The sequence below is a fragment of the Acanthisitta chloris genome, unplaced genomic scaffold, assembly GCF_000695815.1.
Source record: "Acanthisitta chloris isolate BGI_N310 unplaced genomic scaffold, ASM69581v1 scaffold10418, whole genome shotgun sequence".
NCBI lineage: Eukaryota > Metazoa > Chordata > Aves > Passeriformes > Acanthisittidae > Acanthisitta > Acanthisitta chloris.
Window position 1 is genome coordinate 25,220 of NW_008686484.1, and position 19,321 is coordinate 44,540.

General features: G+C 43.6%; 1 protein-coding gene across 1 annotated transcript in view; it reads right to left on the reverse strand.

Annotated features, from left to right (window-relative positions):
* SMURF2 (SMAD specific E3 ubiquitin protein ligase 2) overlaps positions 1 to 19,321 on the reverse strand; it is a gene marked incomplete at its 5' end in the record, with an annotated part of 29,553 nt that overhangs the window by 5,548 nt on the left and 4,684 nt on the right. The window contains 8 exons of the mRNA XM_009080152.1: positions 2,058 to 2,268; positions 5,818 to 5,976; positions 7,953 to 8,037; positions 8,196 to 8,398; positions 9,648 to 9,731; positions 10,962 to 11,046; positions 13,932 to 13,997; positions 14,169 to 14,302. Coding sequence (XP_009078400.1) covers positions 2,058 to 2,268; positions 5,818 to 5,976; positions 7,953 to 8,037; positions 8,196 to 8,398; positions 9,648 to 9,731; positions 10,962 to 11,046; positions 13,932 to 13,997; positions 14,169 to 14,302 — 1,027 coding nt within the window. The remainder of the gene's footprint in view (positions 1 to 2,057; positions 2,269 to 5,817; positions 5,977 to 7,952; positions 8,038 to 8,195; positions 8,399 to 9,647; positions 9,732 to 10,961; positions 11,047 to 13,931; positions 13,998 to 14,168; positions 14,303 to 19,321) is intronic.

A 19,321-nucleotide genomic window follows, 5' to 3' on the forward strand; every position in this document is an offset into this window, starting at 1 on the left:
CATTACAAGGGAGGCTCACACTCTGAGACCAAAGGGAATGCAATTAAAGTGGATGCTGTTAAAGGGGACACTATTCTCCTAGACACTAACCAGATGCTTAAATCCCAGGCTGTTACTTAGCTTTCTACAAATGTGCTAACATTTGACAATATCATTGTCAAATAAAACAGATGAGAAGAAACACCTCCTGTTAAATACCCAGGGATGAAAAGTGATCACACTCTGAGACCAAAGGGAATGCAATTAAAGTGGATGCTGTTAAAGGGGACACTATTCTCCTAGACACTAACCAGATGCTTAAATCCCAGGCTGTTACTTAGCTTTCTACAAATGTGCTAACATTTGACAATATCATTGTCAAATAAAACAGATGAGAAGAAACACCTCCTGTTAAATACCCAGGGATGAAAAGTGATCAGAACATACTCTCTCCTTCTCACATATCTTACAAAAAATAGAAAAATCTGTGTCAGTAAACTCCTTTAGTTTTGCATGAAGTCTCCTAATTCTTGCAGCCTGAAAAGCCAACAGTGGAGTTTCTACTCTGGGTGTCACACACATGCCAAACTTCAAGAACCTCCTTAAGAAGGGAAGCAGCAATGCCATCCCAGTAAATACACAATTATTCTTCTGTCAGTAAGGGTTCACCAAGAAAATACAGGGAGAAAGCTGAAAGGCAGAACAAATGCTAATGTTTAAAAAGGGATTAAAGCAGAGAAGTCTAGTTCTTATTTATGTCTAGTTTAAAAAGGAATTAAGGCAAAGAAGTCTAGTTCTTATTTATGTCTAGTATCAGCCCCAAGCTCAGGCCCTGCAGGACAGTGGGCAGGGAGGTGTGCTGGGACTTGACATGTGTGGCTGAACACAATTTCCACTGCTGCAGCCTTCCCTCCCTTTGTTTTCAAGTTGCTCATGAACTGGTTTGACTGTCTCCAAAGGGAAGACCAACACAAATTAAGGCAAAGAAGTCTAGTTCTTATTTATGTCTAGTATCAGCCCCAAGCTCAGGCCCTGCAGGACAGTGGGCAGGGAGGTGTGCTGGGACTTGACATGTGTGGCTGAACACAATTTCCACTGCTGCAGCCTTCCCTCCCTTTGTTTTCAAGTTGCTCATGAACTGGTTTGACTGTCTCCAAAGGGAAGACCAACACAAACCCTTCTTGGCTGGGAAAAACTGTGACAACACAGTGGGGCTATCAAATTTGTGGGTGGGGTAAAAAAGCAGCAGGGATGGGTGGGATGGGTGAAAGTTCTCAAAAGGACAGACTGTTCTCCAAAAATGAATTATAACTGTGTTTAATCAAGTCAGCAGAATGATTCTGCTGAATAATGCCATGAAATAGAAGGCAGACATCCCATTGTGGGCATCTCTGGCCATTCAGAAACTCAGACAACTCATCAAACTGGTCTGACACCGGAGGGAGGAAAAAGGGGAAGAAGAAACAACCAGAACTGGGATCAATGCTAAGTAATCCAAACTCTGCAGATGATCCTATTCAAGAGTTACAATATATCCAAGATCACTAATAACAGTTTGGTGTTCCATTGGTGACATCCCCTCTAGAACAATTAGCTTCTTATATTCAGGAATGAGGTGAGACAGGATCTTCAGGTACAACATGGAGTGCTTGGTTGGACTCCTCTCTCAGTCCCTGACCCACAGGGAAAGCTTTCCTTGATGTTCTGCTTCTCGACAGGCTAAATACATCTACTTTAATTACCTAACTATCTTAACATCCCCTTGAAATGTTTCCTCTTCCCATTTACTGCTGGGACAGGATCTTCAGGTACAACATGGAGTGCTTGGTTGGACTCCTCTCTCAGTCCCTGACCCACAGGGAAAGCTTTCCTTGATTTTCTGCTTCTCGACAGGCTAAATACATCTACTTTAATTACCTAACTATCTTAACATCCCCTTGAAATGTTTCCTCTTCCCATTCACTGCTGGGACAGTTCCAGTTTCAGGAATTCCGTCTCGGCGAACGAATCCTTAGACAGCCACGAAACCTCCTCCCCTTCCCTCAGCGTCAAGAAACGGGTCAAAAATCTCACGTTACCTCGAAAATCTCCTCCCTGGACACCTCGATCCGACAGTGCCCAGCCTGAGGCTGCTGCTGGGACAGCTCCTGCCTCAGGATCTTCAGCTTCTGCACCAGGTCTCGCTTGTACCTGGGCACGGTGAGACACTCGGCCTCGTCGGGGAGCTGGCACAGGGACACGACCTGCGGCGGCTGCGGGTGCTGCTGGTCCTTCAGCTGGTTCTGGCGGCTGCACACACACACACAGAGCTGCTGCAGCCCCTGGGGCAGGGCAGCCCCTGCTCCCTCACCTGCTGCTCGAGCCTTTGGACCTGCACTGCTTTCCATTTACTGCTCTCATTACACTCACCCCGTCCAGGGCAGTAAAAGATAAATACAGGGAGATTTTACCTTGACTAGAGACATGTGCTCCTGTCTGCCTTGGCAACTCTGCCAGGTTTAGGGTTTCTTATTTCTGTTAGTACTACTCTGCAAAGTATGTAAAAGGTTACAGCACACACAATGAGGTACTATCCATACAATTTTACTCCTCAGCTGCTGACACCGAATTTCTCAGATACCATTTCCATATTTCCTCTGCGTGTTTTCCCTTCCTCCATTTTCAAATTCAGGGACCTGCCAAACTCTCTGCCTCTAATCTGCAGTCAATACCATAGTCTGTTGGAAATGGCTTGTCTGGAAAAGAGTAAGCTTACAAAAAGATGTTTGTACTGGCAGCTTGGCAAGGCCCTTGTCCCTTGTACCTGGCCTAGTCTGGACCACAGGAATGTGGGAGTTCACATGGAACTAATTGGCACAGATAAACAAGTATTTTTTACCAGCAATTCTAAGAGATTTTGTAAATCTGACTTCTCACTAGGAAAAGTAAACAGACTGTTGCAGTGATGTCCTCTCTGTGCTGTTTCTTGCACACAGTGGCTATTTTCCCAGCAGTTCAGTATGGCATTCCCAAACAACACAGGATAAAGCTGTTCTCCCTGAACCATCCAAGAATCTCTCTGTGTGGAGCACAACAATACCCTAAATTTACTGGATAAACAAGAAACATTACAATTGAAAACGTTTTCTAGTGGCATGTTAGTTTTTTTCAACAAGGAATATTCGATGGAAACAAAAAGTTGTAATATATTTTATAATTTCAGCCTATTTTCACTTGTGATTAGTTTTCAATACGAATCTCACGTAAACTGTGTTTACTTGACGTACAAATTAAAGCAAAAACCTTATTTTGTCTTCTCAACTTCCTAATTCCATAAGGAGGAATATGTGACAATATTCCCTTATAGGCCTGCAGAGAAGGTCACATTTCTGTACTAAAGAGAGCATCTATCCAGATGGATGGATGAGTGAAAAAGACACAATACCCTAAGCACAAAGCTACTCAGGGTCTAAAGGAAATCTAACCTCTGAAATGAGCATGAACTTGGGATCTATGCATCAAATTAAACCATTATTTCTCTCCTTGAAGTACTTCTCAAAATAAGGAAGTACTAGGAGGAGAGAAATAAAATGCCATCCTCCCTATCGGTCTAAAAATAATCAGTGCAGTATTAGCTAAACAATCTGCAGTGCTTAAAGCCCTTGAATCTCAGTTCTGTGTTTTCACAGCTGACTGACTACCCCTGATTCTGCACAGTGCTGGGAGGATACAGCTCAATACTGTTCAGGTGCTTTAACTATCAGAATCTGTCACAAACTCTCGGCCAATATTTTAAACCAGAACTGGGTAACAAGTTTGATTATTTTTGCAACTTATCATGTCATCACTGGAAGAACAAATGGCTTTACTCAGCTCAGTATCACAGAGCAAACTTTTTCTCATGCCTTTGAACCTAGAACACCATCCCACCCAAACACTGCTCTTATTCCTCTGATGATTTACAGAACCACAGGCCTCAGGCAAACCACTTTGTTTGTCTTTGAAAGAACAAATAAGGAGGTGGGTTTAAGGCAGGGGAAACTTTCACATATCCTGTTTGGGGCAACAGAAGGATAAACAGCAGAACTGATATATTAGGCAGCAGTGTGTGCTGATGACACTGCTGGGTGAGTTTCTGAAATGTTTCCCTAATCAAAGACAGATGGACAGGTGAAAACTGCAGGAGTACTCTAAGTTTAAATAAATGAAGACCAGTTCTGTGATTGTGGAAATGAGAAGCCAAATTGGATTTTCCAGCTAACAAAGGTAGCTCTGTATCTGTCCTCCACACTCCATGTACGACTGGCTACTCTGCCCCTGCTCCAGTTCACACCAACCTCCCTGGGAAGGCCAATTGCTCCAGTTCAGCCCAGTTAGCTGAATTTTCTACAGGTCAAGAATTGCCCTGTTGTAGCTAAGAGGGTCTGAAGTTTTTCTTCTAGTAAAGTATCTAAATCTGAATTGATTTAAGGAACTTTTCTGTGCTTCAAACATGAACATGCTCCTCCACTGATAAGTTTTTTTTCCAAGATAATGTTCATTTCACACCACCAATCTCAATTCAGCTAAAAGGAGCAGTGATTTCTTTGTTTAATTTTTAAAAAAAAGCACCCGAAGTGGCTGGTTGATGGGAGCCTGCTAAAAGTTCTGTAACACACACACATAGAACCAATTATTTCTCTAAACAAAACACGTTTAGACTCTTCTCCCCCTCGGGGTGTGAAGTTCAAGTGTGTATTGGGCAAAGCCTAGACAGCTCTGTGTAATGCATAAAAGCTATGTCAACTCCTGCATATTACTTTCCATTCCTCCTTTTGTCTTTTCAGTGCTTGTTTCCATTATTCTTTCTTTCAGCTTTTCTTCCCAATGATTCACTTCCTTAAATTAAAGGACTATTCCTTCTCCTCACTCCTTGCCCAGGGCTCTGTGGCTTTCCATCCAACCAACTCTCCATTGTTTCTTCCACTTAACACCTACTCAGTACTTTAAAGGTGTTTCCCAAGAGTATTAAAAGGTGTTAGCAGGAGAAACAATAGAGTCAAACTCCCAAATAGCTCGGACAAGGCGTCTGGGCATAAAAAAAAAAAAAAAAGGACTCCCAAATAGCTTGGACAAGGCGTCTGGGCATTAAAAAAAAAAAAAGAAAAAAAAAAGTTTGCTTTTTGGTTTCCATTTTTAGTAGAAAATCCCCAGTGTGTAACGAGTGCTCAGGGAATGAAACTAGAGCCAGAATTCTTTCGAGTTTCGCCTTTAAAAGTGTGATATGAAAATGTGATATCAGAACACCAAGGTAGAAAAAATGCAGTTTCTATTCTGTTTTACTCTTTTTTATAAGAAATAGGCCGAGTTAAATTATTGGGGCCTTATATTGAGAATATATTAACTAGTCCTGCTCTAAAACTGAAGGTAAGAGCTGAATTATTCCTCCTTTACTCCAGGAGAATAGTTGGGCACTTGCAGCCTTGACTAACCCATCAGTACTTCACACCACTGGCTCATGTGCAACTTCATATTTTAAAACAAGCTCTCCACAACGAAAAGCAGTAAGAAGCATGAAGAAAACAAAGCAGTATGAAGTATAAAAAAAACCAGCGTCTTGCTCTTAGGAGGAAGAATCTCTGGGCCAACCTTCCCCACTGACAGCACTTGCTTCCTGCCCTCTGCAGCATCCCAAGGCCACCATCCTGCCCAGATGCTCCCAGAGACACTCAGGAGCAACCAAACTTGTGCTGTGTATGGAGTCAACTGATGGTGTGTGGAAAAACAGTGCTCTGCTTGCACTGCTGCCAAAGGGCAGAGCACACCCTGCCACCCAGTCAGCACCCTGAGCCCCTCCCAGGGCCAGAGCCCCAGACTCACTTCAGCACCAGGTGCAGGTTCGCCGAGAGCCGTGGGTCGGTGAACTGCGTCGTCCTGTTGTTATGGTCAACAAAATAAACTCTGCCCGTCGCTGTGTTCCGGATCTCCCATCCAGGAGGCAGAGGACCAAGCTCTTCACAATTGATGTTGCTAAGATCCCTGTGAAAACAAATATGAAATGAAAAATACCTCAGCGATTGGCCTCCGAGCCAAAGCGGCGTAAACGCGACGGAGCAATTCCATGAAGGCTGAGAAAATGTCTTGTTGGAGGAATTGGAGCTGCTCAGCTGGGAGATCTGCTCCCAAGGTGAGCCCACCACGGCAAACACACCCCCAGGACACAAGCCCTGGGGAAAAAAGCCTTATCAAATCACCTCCAGAGTCACAAACTAAGGTCAGTTGTTACAGGACTCCCAGAAAAATCAAGGCCACTGCCCTGTTTGTCAAAAGAGAACTGCAGTTCTGCACCAATTCTGCCATCAGGCACACAAGGAACTGTGAATCACCTTATGAGCTACAAAACTGAACTGTATTTCTGAGGGGCTGGACTTCCCATGAAGAATTGTGCAGGGATGTGTGTCTGTGGCACAGGCAGTTTTGCCCCCAAGCCCTAAGTGCTAGTGGGAAGCAAACAGCTCCCCAAGAAAATATTTCAAACCCAGTGTTATAGGAACAGTGACTCAGCTCTGCCCCAAGCTATGCAGAGGTGGCTCCACAGATCTCCAGAAAAATTCTGCTGAAATTAGGAGGATGGAGATTCATTCCAGAGCTTCACTGAAAACAAACACTGTTCTCCAAAAAGGTACCCTTATTGACTCCTCATGGACATCACTCACACCTCAGACACCTCACCCTGCCCAGTGCAGACTGTCCCAAAGGGATAAGTGCTCAGCTCTCCCAGGATGGTGTGAGGGGAGGGAGAACAGAGCCAAGGGACAGAATGGCTAAAAAGGTGCTGTCTGCAGGGACTCCAGAGACTGAGGAGCCACGAATGGCAGCACAAGGCTCTAGGACAGAATTTTTCCCCATGAACTCACTGCTGCTGAGCTGCAGGGATTACTTCTGCTGACTACATGACTGTGGCTATTAGCACAAAAATACAATATTCCTCAGAAATGACATAAACTCTTATCAACTCTAAGCAAACAGCCAAATTCTGTTCTCAGAGACACTCATGGAGTTTGTACTGCCACACCTAAGGGCAATGCTAACTGAGATGTCATACAAAACTAGTACACCCCAAACTTAAGGATTAGGTCTTCATATAATTGTTTTTTAGAGCTCAGTTGTGTGGAATACACGAGTCCCAGACTTAATAACACACAGCTGTGAGGTGTTTCACAGCCTCAGGTCTGCAGGTTACACACCAGAGCAAGGTATAGTCTCACAACACCAAAACAGCAGCAAAAGAATCATTTGAAAATGCAATGAAATTGTGGCCATGAGGCACTTGGTCCTTCCTGGGACACCCACTGGCATGGGAAGGAACACAGTGAAGCTGCTCCAGGTCTCACAAGCACCTGCATTATCTGCCAGTTTCAAACCACACACATCTGACACCACCATCCACACACTTGAGGCACAGAACATTTTCAACAGGGTTTCTGATTATCTAAATAACAAAAGTACCAATAATTTCCATTAGCATCCCTTCAAACACAACAGAAATAATCAGGGGTACAATCATGTACAAGATGTACATGTGTCCTGTGTAAATAAGGGCTTGAAATTAGAAAGACTTCAAATTTCTCTTCTCCCAAGTGCTGAGACAGCTGCAAGAATCCAACCCAGTTTTCACTGAAGTATCTTGCTAAATCTAAATTTTTGGAAGTTTGTTTCATTACTGGACTGGGCTCTTATTCATATGCAAGATCCAGACTCAGTGAACTGTACCTGTTTTCAAACCACCAGTGTAATTTATTTCTTGATTTTCCATCTTTGCATTAAAATAACAACCTGCAGAACTGAGGAAGAGAGATTCGTTTATTTTGATGAATGACTTGTTAAAATGTTATATTAGGGGCCAAGAAACAGAAATATAATGATATAATGTCAGACAGACAAAACTCTTGAGGAGAACATTGCTGAAATGACTTTGATTTGAAACCTCAGGGGTAACTTCTGTCATTTCTTACCTCGGTACTCTTGGATCGTGCCACGTGCTGACACCAGTCTGAGTATGCAGAAAATAGACCTGACCTTGCTGAGTTGTCCTTTGCTCTGTGAAATCAAGACAAACTAATAAGTGTAAGAACACAAAATGTAACATGAAAACCCAAAGACTGATTTCCCGAAACTAAGGAATCAAAAAGAGAAGACACAACCTATTTTCCCAGTTTCTCCAGACCCCCCAAGTTATGATATTTTGGTGTCCATACCATATCCTTCAGGCAGATCAGGAGGAGTGTGCAGGTGTGTCCTGCTCATGTAGTTCCTGTGCCTCTGGGACCGGACCCTCCTCTCAGCCAGCCGCGGGTCCGACGCCTGCCCGCACGTCGCGCCGTTCGTGCCTGGGATCGGAGTGTTCTCGTCCACAAAGCAGCTCAGGGGCCTCCCCGGGCTGGAGTACTCGGATGCTGGTCTGGGGAAATGGGGAATTGCACAGCTGAGTGGACACGGGTCACTCCACACACCTGCTGGGAGTTTCATGTCAGGACTGAGCCGTGACCTGCCCAGGAGACACCTCGATGATGAGCAGAGAGCTCTGCCCTGCACTCCAGGGCTCATCCCAGAGGAACCAGAGCTCCCTCACACATCTGAGGGTCTGACCCAGCAGCATATGATGCTGCAGGATCTCGAGCACATCAAATGCTCACGTGAAAGTTCTCACCTTAAAACAGAGCCACGAGAACAAAATGATTTTCAAATAAGCACCATACAGCACAAACTTCCTCACCTTGCCTTCACATGGCTCAGGAAGTGATCAGCAACTGTTCCTTCTCATTTATAAGGAAGGTTATTAGATGAGGGTGGTGAAAAAGGGGCAAGCAAGGTAAAAAGCAGTTTCTCTCGAGAGCTCAACTGCAAGAGGAAACATTGAACTGTGTATCTTGTGTCTCAGTGCTGCTTTCAAAAGGATTTAAAGTGGGTTAAAGTGGGATTGAAAAGGTCACATGAAATCCCCAGAACAAGTTATACATTTTGCAATTTTTTTCTACTGTAAATGTGTCTAGAGCTTAGAATAGGTATTTTCACATACCAGGAAAAACAGAGAGGGGCAAATTAAAAGCTGTTCAGTCCCCTCACTCCAAAACTGCAAATATGCACCAGAGCTGGCAGTGTTAACAGCACAGATTATTTTAAGTCAAATATATCCATGCAGAGAGCAGAACAGCACTGAGAATGGAAGAGACAGTCTGCAGGCACAGACAGTCTGTAGGAGAGGCTGAAAAACATGCAGTGAAACTGTCTACAGTTCAGGTAACTGTGAAACTGGTTGAAGCTTCACATCACACATCTCCAGTTATCAGGGAAGGTGACTGTGATGGTCTCAGAACATGCTCTGTAGCAATCAATTTTTGCAGCACTGGATGATATGGTCATAGCAGGTACAATGTCAGCTGCTCATCATCCCTTCTTCATCCCTCACATATCTGCACACTGCAATCTCTGTACTGAGAGAGCTTCTACCATAGCATCTCTACAAGAAAACAGATGCTATGACTCGGGGAGGAAAAAAATCTAGTCCGAATGATCTGAGTTAGACATGAAACAGCCTGAGGGAGTAGGATGTTAGGGAAGTACAGAGTGTTAGAGGGACTTGGAGGAGTGACCAACCCCCCTGTTAGAGCCCCTGGAGTCACCCCCCAGTGCCTGAGACAGGTCCTCACCGCGTCGGTCGCTCCCACTGGGTGGTCCTTGTGATGTGGTTCAGGTACTGGATCCTCCCGGACGCAGTCCTGCGCTCCTCCCACCTGCAGCACAGCACCCTCAGCTCAGCCAGGGCCACCAAACCAGCACAGCTGCCAGCCCTGGAGGACTAACACCACTACCAATCATGTTAGCTGAACAAGGGAACAGGGAACAACTGGAAGCTGAACACCAGAATGGTTTAACGTATTCCTCCCTTGGAACCAGGCACACCATTAACACTATCACACCTTCGTCTGCAGCAACTGTTTGAGTCCTAATTAAATCCAAATAGCCATATCAAGAAACATGAAAACATCATGTTTAATTTAGCTTCTTCTGGCCACTGACTCGGCACTGCTTTCACAGCACCTTCATACACTCCTTGCCTTCATTAAAATGTCAGCTTCAAACAATGTGGCTTTCTAATTATTATTCACTTTGCCCTCCAAAATACACCAGGCTGTACAGCAAGCTTTGCAATTACACAATTAAGTAAGCAATATTTATGCAAGGAACATTTTGAAGTGAAAATTTAGAAGCATTTTCAAAAGTGTTTTTGACTTATCTGGACTCCTAATTAACCCAAGAATGCCATTTAGGACTGAGATGATGATTTGCATTTCAAAATTCATCCTCTGAACATTCAGTTTCTCCTGTCTTTACCTGCCAAGAATCACATTCAGAAGGTCTGTGTTTCCTCTGAAGAAGCTGCTGACAGCACCAGAACCTAAACCAGAGCATTTTTCTGTGTTCACACGACTGGTTTAGGTGATAATGATGTCACTAACTCTCACAGGGACAAACCAGAATCCTAAACACAGCCCTTGGCAGGTAAACACAGCAAGAACTCAGGCTGCATTACCTTTTCCAGTCATGTTTTCTTCACTAGGGCATACAAGGAAGGAGAGTGACCCATGTTTAGCACAGTGTGGCACTGCAGCATGCAGCCAGGCACGGGTGGTCACTGCCTTGTTCCAAGCATTTATATACACAAATCTGTTTGTTGGCTGTGATTTAACACATTAGTTCATCACTTCTATAATATGAAAGACATATTTTCTTAGATAAGTCTATTTTTCAATGTCACCTCCCATTTTCCAAGAAGAGATAAGACAAGAGCCAAACTATCAACTGTTCTGTGTTTCCAGGCTGGCTCAGCTTCTGTTGCTGAATGCAAAACTGCAGGACTATGAGAGCCAGAATAAAAACCTAGTAGTTTATTTGTTTGCTTTGCTGCAGAAGTCTGTTGTAGGAGCTGTATTTGTATTTGCATCACAGTGATGTCAACTCACCCATCTGGTAAGTCGTTGTCGAACAACCGACTGCAGTCCACGACTTGTCCTCCTGTGCCTATTCGGTCTCGGGACTGGAGACTCACTATTAAGAGGATAAAAGAATTATTAAAGACATGACATCTGAGTGAAAACTACAGTTATGTTGGAAAGATTGGTACAGCTTGGAGGACTAAGCTGAGCCAGGGCAGCAGGGAGACACTGCCCACAGAACTGCTCAGAGAAAGAACCAGAACAAGGAATTCCTCTACTTTTGACTCCTCCTTGTGTATTTTGTGTGTCCATGGGTTTCAACACCAGCACATACACCCAAACACAAAACTAGATAAAGTTTAGCTGCTAAAAGCACTTCCCATTTGGTAAGAAGTCAAATGCAACTCACACCAAGCAGTGCTCAGCACCCTGAAAAGCCCTCACTGCCCTCAGCAAAACTGCTTCACTTTTTCTACATTTCATTTGTATTTTTTCACATGATTCATTGTAATGGATATTTATGCCTGAAGCTTTTGTACTGCAATTATGAAAACAAAGATTTTTTTGTTTTTTAAAGGCTGCTTTTGTTCCCAATATCACAATTTGCAAGTGTCCAATCTGATAATTTATGACACTTGTGTTCCTGCAGGGCTGGGGAGGAGTGTTTTGATGTTTTGTTATGCCTTTAACAATAAAACAATTGCTTAAAAAGCTAAATACGTGCTGTGGCCCACATTTCTTGAGGTGGCACTAATGTACCTCTGCATAACTGTTGTCAGGTCCTATTTATATGGGCAGTGACATAACGTTACAGACCTTCACCTGGGAACAGCCAAAGTTTTGTTGAGATCACAAAGTTAAAGTTGGAGCAGAACTGGCAGTTTTTGCCTGAGTCCCCAAATTTTCAACAGCATGTTTTGAAGCTGAGGATTCAGCAGCCCAACCCTGCAGTACCTGCTGCACTCCTAGCCCACAGTAACTCCTAGTCTTCCAAGAACACTGAGATTCCAAAGCTACTTCTTCTTAGAGCAAAAGACATCTTAAATTTCATTTCAACCAAACCAAACTCTCAGATGATGTATTTATCCCTCAACAGCCCCACACATCACAAGTTCTCACTGTTGCATGTAGGCAAGGTTTGGCAAGCAAAGCACCCAGACGAAAATGAAACTGAATTACCTCCTCTGCCTATGTGAGGACCACAATTTGTGCAGTTTCACTGTCTAACAAGCAACAGCTCCTTTTTTTCCTCCTGCAGCACCCCATCAGAAATGAAATGGTGGCACAGAAAAGAGCTGCAAGGCTAAGACACAGTTAGGTGTCCCTGGATCCACTTCTCAATTTCCCCTTTTCTTCCCCCATTTGAAACTCACCCAAGAATTGAATGAAGGATCCCCTTGCCCCTTGTACCCACTGTGCACTCGATTTGCAAGAGCATCATCTGCTGAATGTATCAGTTACATTTTGATATTGCTCTCCAATCTTGCATAGTCTCTTCATTTGAGACAGCTTATCACTCAAAGAGCTGAGTATATTTATAACTTATTCTATCTCCTTACTCATTTTTAATCTTGATTTCCCCACCATCTAACCACTGCAGTGGAATTATCTAGTTTTACTCAGGCTCATTCATCCATTCAACAAAATTGCATGAGTGAAGAAAGATTAAAATTTAAGAAGATTAATAATGACAACTTAAATAAAAAGACAGGAGTCTCTGGAATCTCACCAAGGATGCATTAAATTAAAACACAGCCACGACTGAGCAAACCTGACCTTTCTGATGGTACAAGCAGAACACACAGGGGTTTTGGTTGTTTTGGGGTTTTTTTTTCCTTCAAGGAATGCCAGTGCTGACGACCAGGATGCATGCAGCATACTCTGGAGGGCAGCATGAGAGCAGGGTGTGAGGGCACAGTCCCAGGACTGCCCTGGGCAGTGGAGCTCCCCTGCTCCCTGCACCAGCTCTGTCTGCTGAGCCCCAAAGCAAAACCACAGCAGGAGTGCTCAGGGGACCAATAAACTGGAGGAAAACCAAAAGACAAACCAAACTGACCTTGTAACACACCCCAGAAAAGTGGCTGGTTTATCCTTTGCTCTTCTGTGCAGGCTCACGTGGAATATTTAATATTCCAGAACAGCCTCATGTGTCAGCAGTGCACTTACAGTTCCACATTTCTCCCATCACTTGACTCTCCTGTGTCACCACACTCTTATCTTACCACCGTGCAAGCACTTGCAGATGAGATGCAGACAGACAGATAATGGATCATAAAGAGGTAAAGTCACAGGTGTTATCCAAGAGAACACTTTGAGGAAAGCAAACAAAGGCACCACAGCCCTTATTTACTGACTGGGAGTTCAGTGGTTTTCCCTGGCTGACAGAAGTGCTGCTTAGCTATCATTTGAACTAGGAACTGAACACAGAACTGAGCAGGCAAATCCACTTTTCTTTCCCCCATATCCAAATATTCTCATGAACGTCCTGCCACAAAAATCCTTACCCTGATGAACTTTTGACTGAAGGACCTATCCTTCACAAAGGACTTAGAATGCACCAAAGAGAGAGTGTTTATGAAGGTTTTTTGATGAAGTTTTTTGCGTTTTTCAATTTGAAAGCTTCATCTTAATTCCTAAATTACATAAAGTTTACAGTGACAAAGCAGTGACTGAGGTGGGTGATAGAGTTTTTCACAGAAGTTCAGGCTCAAATTGTCACCATTCTTTACGGTGACATTTAAAGCTTTCTAAATAATTTTTTACTATCTATAGTCTTACTTGCCATGACACTTATTATAATGGTTTGGGGGTTTTTGGGGTGGTTTGAGTGTTTTGCTTTTGTTTGTTTAAGTTCTGTAGGTACACACATCTAGCCTGAGGTCCAAATGGCTGTGGAGTAGACACTGAATTCAGTAGAGAAAACTGCCATCTAGGAAGGCTGTTCCTACAGCTGCTGTTAATTTCCATGAGAACTCAGAGATAAAAACCTTTGCTTACCTACTATCTGTCCTCTAACAGTATCGTTGTCATTTGGCCCAAGCTTGCACAGATCCAACCTCTGATCTGCAAAACGAGGACACAGAGCACAAATCATACAAGAAAACAAAATACCATCACCAAACCAATATACAGCTCTTATAAAAACCAGCAAAAACCCAATGAACTGTCCCTCTTCAAATGACTGATATGCAAGTTTGGTCTGAAGGAGAAGAAACTAGTCCTCAGCTTACTTACAACCAGTGTCTTTAAGGCGGTTGATTGCGTTGGAAAGAAGTCTCACACAGCCCAGAAAACCAGCTCCCTGCTTTTTATGGATCTTCTTGTGATTCCACACACTGATTGTTATTGAATCTGACTTCCCAATATATCTGAAAAACGTGGAAAAGCAGCACTGTGAATGGCACTTATTGCACACTTTGATGGTGCTCCAGAAACCACCTTGGGGGGAATAAAAAATTATCAACCACTACATTAAAAATTGAACAGACACTGTAACAGCAAGAGAGAGCAAGTCATCTGCAGCTAAGATGTACACATTATACTTTAATGAAAGCATGTCTTATGGAGGAGCCTACTTGAATACAAACTCAGCTAAGAGCCTGGTTCTGGGGGGAGGCATTCAGTGAACCAAGGTCTACCCTAATCCATTCAACATGAGCAGGCTGTGGGCTGGCCTGGTGACCACAGCTCTCCAAGCAGCCACAAACATGCTTAGCTTCATGCCTCTGACCCAGGGGGATGGGGATGCTCATGGCAGCAGGTGTCTGTGAGCAGCAGGAGCCAAACACCAGGACAGAAGCTCAGCCCTCACCCTCTGCAGCACTTCTGCTGCTGTCCAGGCCACTCTGCCAACCCCAGCAATGCAAGCCACCCTCCAGAGCCCTTCTGCACCCCAGGGAAAACAAAAGCAAACCCAGTCACACATCTGCGGCTAACAAAGCTTTGGGAAGCTAATTTATAATTTACTACAGCAATGTGTGTTTGTAACACACAGGACACGTCTCACCCCATGGCACAAGGCTCAGAGTCCCAGCTGAGCTGTGCCACGTTCCCCTCCTGCCCCTGCTCACCTGGGCACTGTCTCCTCTCAGCATTCCCAAGGGCAGGCTTGGCAAAACCTGCATCTGTGTCTCCCTGGCTTGGGGAAACCTGGACACTGTAGGCTATTCTCTATTGGCCTTTTTTGTTTGAAGCTTTGTTCTTCAGAGGCAATTACTTTGTGAGCTGGTTTTTGTTTTCAAAACTTTGAGAGGACAATTTCAAAACACTCAAGATAAATCAGCGATTGCCAATACTGAATTATTATAGTTGTTTCAAGTTAAGGGAAATAAATTTGTAACTATGGCTTAGATCCCAAGGACTGCTTGTAGTTCTCCCTTCCCAGACCACAAGTTCCGGCCTTAGTTGAGTTCCAAGTGCCTCTTTTGTTTGTTTTTGAATGAAAACTGATCAAACTCACTCAACCAATATCTAAATACATCTCCCTATTGACTGTGGCTTTATTGGCTTTCAAACATCTTAGTATTTCCGTAAGAATAGAAATGATACTGTCAAGGTTGGCAAACCAAATAATTGAACTAACTGTCATGGCTTAAAATTACACCAGGTTAATATTTTTCCCAGTTTGTCCTTTTCTAAAAAGCAGAACTTTGACAACTTCTTTTTCCCACCTGCAGACAGGGACTGACCCAAGAAGCAGAAGACAGCAAAACCTGACTGTAGGCACAAACCCACGAGCATGGTTTAAAGTAACCACTGCACATCCAAACAGAATAAAAAAACCCAAACAAAACACAAACTTCACACAAAAAAAAGCCCCAAAGTTTTTTGACTAGCAAACTGATTGAATAACATAGGTCAGATTTTTGGCCTTACAACCTTGACAATGCCAATTTAGCATAGAGAACGAGATGAGGATGAGTATTCACGTGCACAGTTGCAGTCTACAATGTTTTATGTACTTAAAAGAAATTCTTATGAGAACAAAGTTAGGTGCACTTAAAAATAAAGACTTATCATGACCTGTCTTGATTTTTCCAGTTTTCCTTGTTGCTTTAAGAAAGTCAAAGGTATATGGTTAAACACAATTTCATAACAGAACAGTTTGAATAACACGTAGAACAGCTGAATACACAACACAGTTTCCAAGGACTCCTGTAACCTTTCAGGGAGAGGCTCTCAAGGTTGGGATGCACAGTCACCATCCACCCCAAGCAGGTGACAACTTTGGTATCACTGCTACAGCCTACTCTGATTTCTGCACCCAAAAAACCTCTCTGCTGCACACATCTAAAGGAAATAAGTAAGACAACTGCATTTTCCAAATAAAAACTGGGTTTTTTTTAAGGAAGAAAAGAAATAGTTAAGCAACTTCCAGCTGGCTTTAAAGCAAAATATTTCACCTCTGTTTCTGCATAATTTCAGGCATGAAAACCCATGGTTGCATTTAGAGAGTGACAGTAGGACAAGTTGACATTTCCAATTCATTTGGTGGATAAGTTACATTTGGTTTACATCATCTGGCAATAAAGTCCCAACATAAAAGCCTGAGCTAGGAATTTTATTTTTTATTAAAAAAGAATGTTCCAAAAAATAAAGTGAGTTTGAAAAAAAAAAAAAAAAAAGAAGCAACAAACCAAACCAGAAACAAAACCCACATGCTCCCCATTTTGTAGGATGATTTTCTTCCTCCTCATAATTAAAGTTTCTGGAGCCTACTTATTGTTTTTTCCCCCTCTACCCTATCAGCAATGTCTATTTCACAGCTTCAGTCCTTCAACAGAGGTAACAGGATTAGTATTAATGACATAGACATTTTGTTAACTTTCTACAATTTCTGACTCTATAAAATTAGGGCTTTGGGTAAGAACTGTATGTTCAGAAATTTTAATTTCCCTAATCTTAGCACTTCCACTTCTAAAAAACCCAAGTACTTGCCATACTGGAAACCTCCAAAATATTCTAATAAAATTTTACCACATAGGGACAACTGCTATTTTATCTAAATAAGAATCTCTTTGCCAAAGTGGCAAATCCCATACATGGCTCAGAAAGGTTTGGTCTCAAGTGACTTTTCATCCCCATGGCATTACATACACTTTCCCTGAAGAGTTCAGCTCCACAGAGAAATATGGAATGAAGAAAGTGGAAAAAAATCATTCCTGAAAAAACACACCTCTTCCTGATCACAGGCCAGATGTCCTCCCTCCAGAAAGAGAGAAAAATGCAACATCAAGAGGTATGAACTCAGGTTTGGAAGCCAGGAATTCCCTAGTTCTAACCTATGCTGTCACAGGCTCTTTTTATGACCTGGATGAATTACTCAGTTAGTTTCTCCATTTTCCCACTTCTGTTTTTTTTTTCCCAAGATAATGGCAGTGTTATGCTTTGAGCATCAGCTGCTTTTGAGTTGGGGGAGAAGAGATGTAATGGAAAATACCATCCCAAGTTCTTCTCTTCCCTCTCCCTGGCACTGCTGATCTCTGGCAGCAGTTGGAGGGTGTTTGAGCCTCTGGGATGGTCACAAGAGAACCTGCAGGGGCAGGAACAGAGCAGGGACACATGGTAGTGTCTGGCTGCTCCTTCTCCTCCCCAGCACTGCTCAGCCCATGCTGAGCCCACAGACACTGCAGAGCCCAAGCAAGGGAAGTCAGCTCTACTCCAGGTGTGCCCAACAGAGCCTCCTACAAGGGTCAGCAAAGGCTGGGACACCTCCAGTGCTGGAGCTGGAATGGCCACAACTGCTGACACAGACCCAGAAATGCTTTTGATCCAAATGCAAAGGGCATCAGCTTCACCAAACTGGCCTAAAGCACCATGTTGAGCAGGCAAAGCTGCTGCACGAAGCAGTTTGATGGCTCTTTGGAGTCAGATCTAGGATGGGATTGTCTAAACCAGCACTAAGCAGAGCTGTTGTCTTCTCTCCCTAAGAAAAATTCAGGACCATTAGCAATAACTAGGCGAAGTAGAGCTGGAGAGTTGGGGGAGAAAAGCTAATCTGCCAGGGCAGCACAACAGCCTGAGGATGTGAAGGCACCACAGAGCACCAGAACCTGCAGTGAGGAGATTTCAAGAGGTGGAGTTAGTTGTGAAGTTGGGTGAGGTTACACTTCAGAGGGATCACCAGAGAGGAGAGGAAGGAGCTGGAGCCTGGGGGTGCAGGTTTGAAGGGCACAGAGGAAAGATGGGACCAGGATGAGGTTTTGGTGGAGATCATGGTACAAACTAAGTGACACAGATGATATGACTTGCTATGCCTTAAGGGCAGAGGTGGGGAAAGCTGCAGGAGAGCTCTGGCTATCACAGAAGGGAAGAAATGGGAAGGAAGAGAAAAAGGGGATTTGTTAAGTTTCTCAACTGCTGGTTTAGGTAGTGTTTCAATGCTCTGGATGCAAGAAAGTCTGCAAATGTGTTAAGTCTGGTTATTCAAAAGCTTTGAGGAAAGGCCTGAACAATAGGGAAAACACAAACAAGACTGAAAATAAGGAAGGGGAATACATCCAGGGCAAGCATGGTATTTTACTGACATTAAACTACATCCAGACAGCAACTATTTGGCAATTTCTTTCTGGAAATCCTCCCAGATTCCCCCTCCACACACACACCCATCTAGGCTGAAGAATCCAAGCAACTAATTCAACCACTTCCTTTCACGCTAAGATCTGAATTAAGAACACGTAAAAGGCAAACCAACCCTGGTTTGTTCTTTGTAACCCTGTAGAAGTCTTAAAATCATTCTCACACAACAGATTATCTGTGGTGCTGAATCAGGTTAGCAAGTCATAAAATTCCCTTGGAATTAGCAACTTAATTTCGACATTATTGCATTAATATATCACAACAGCTCCACCTGACTGTGCCACTTGCATCTGCCATCACATGATACACGAGACTAGTAATTAGCAGCAGTGTTAACCTGTGATACAAATTCCAGGCTGGGGACACTTCAATCAGCCCAGCACAGCAAGAGACAGTTTTACTGCACATAAGCCTATTACAGCTATTTAAAAGCCAACAGAAATCTTCACGGAAGGAAAAAAATGCAGGATTTTTTCTAGGTAGCTGTACCTTCCTCTGGCTGAGCTCCTGCACGGTGTGGTGGCAGGGGCAGGTGAGCTGCCACGGAGCCTCCAGCTGCTCTGCTCACTGTGCACAGCATCTCCCCTGACAGTGCAGTGCCACAAGGCACAGCCTGGTGCTCTGCCATGGGGTGTTGTCAGGGAAAGCATTAAGATGCCTAAAACCCCTGTTATTTTCAAAGGATGAGAAGAAAGACTGAAGTGCATAGAATCATAGAATCAATCAGGTTGGAAGAGACCTCAAAGATCAAGTCCAACCCTACTGCGGTGAGAAGGTCTCCCCTGAGCCTCCTCTTCTCCAGGCTGAAC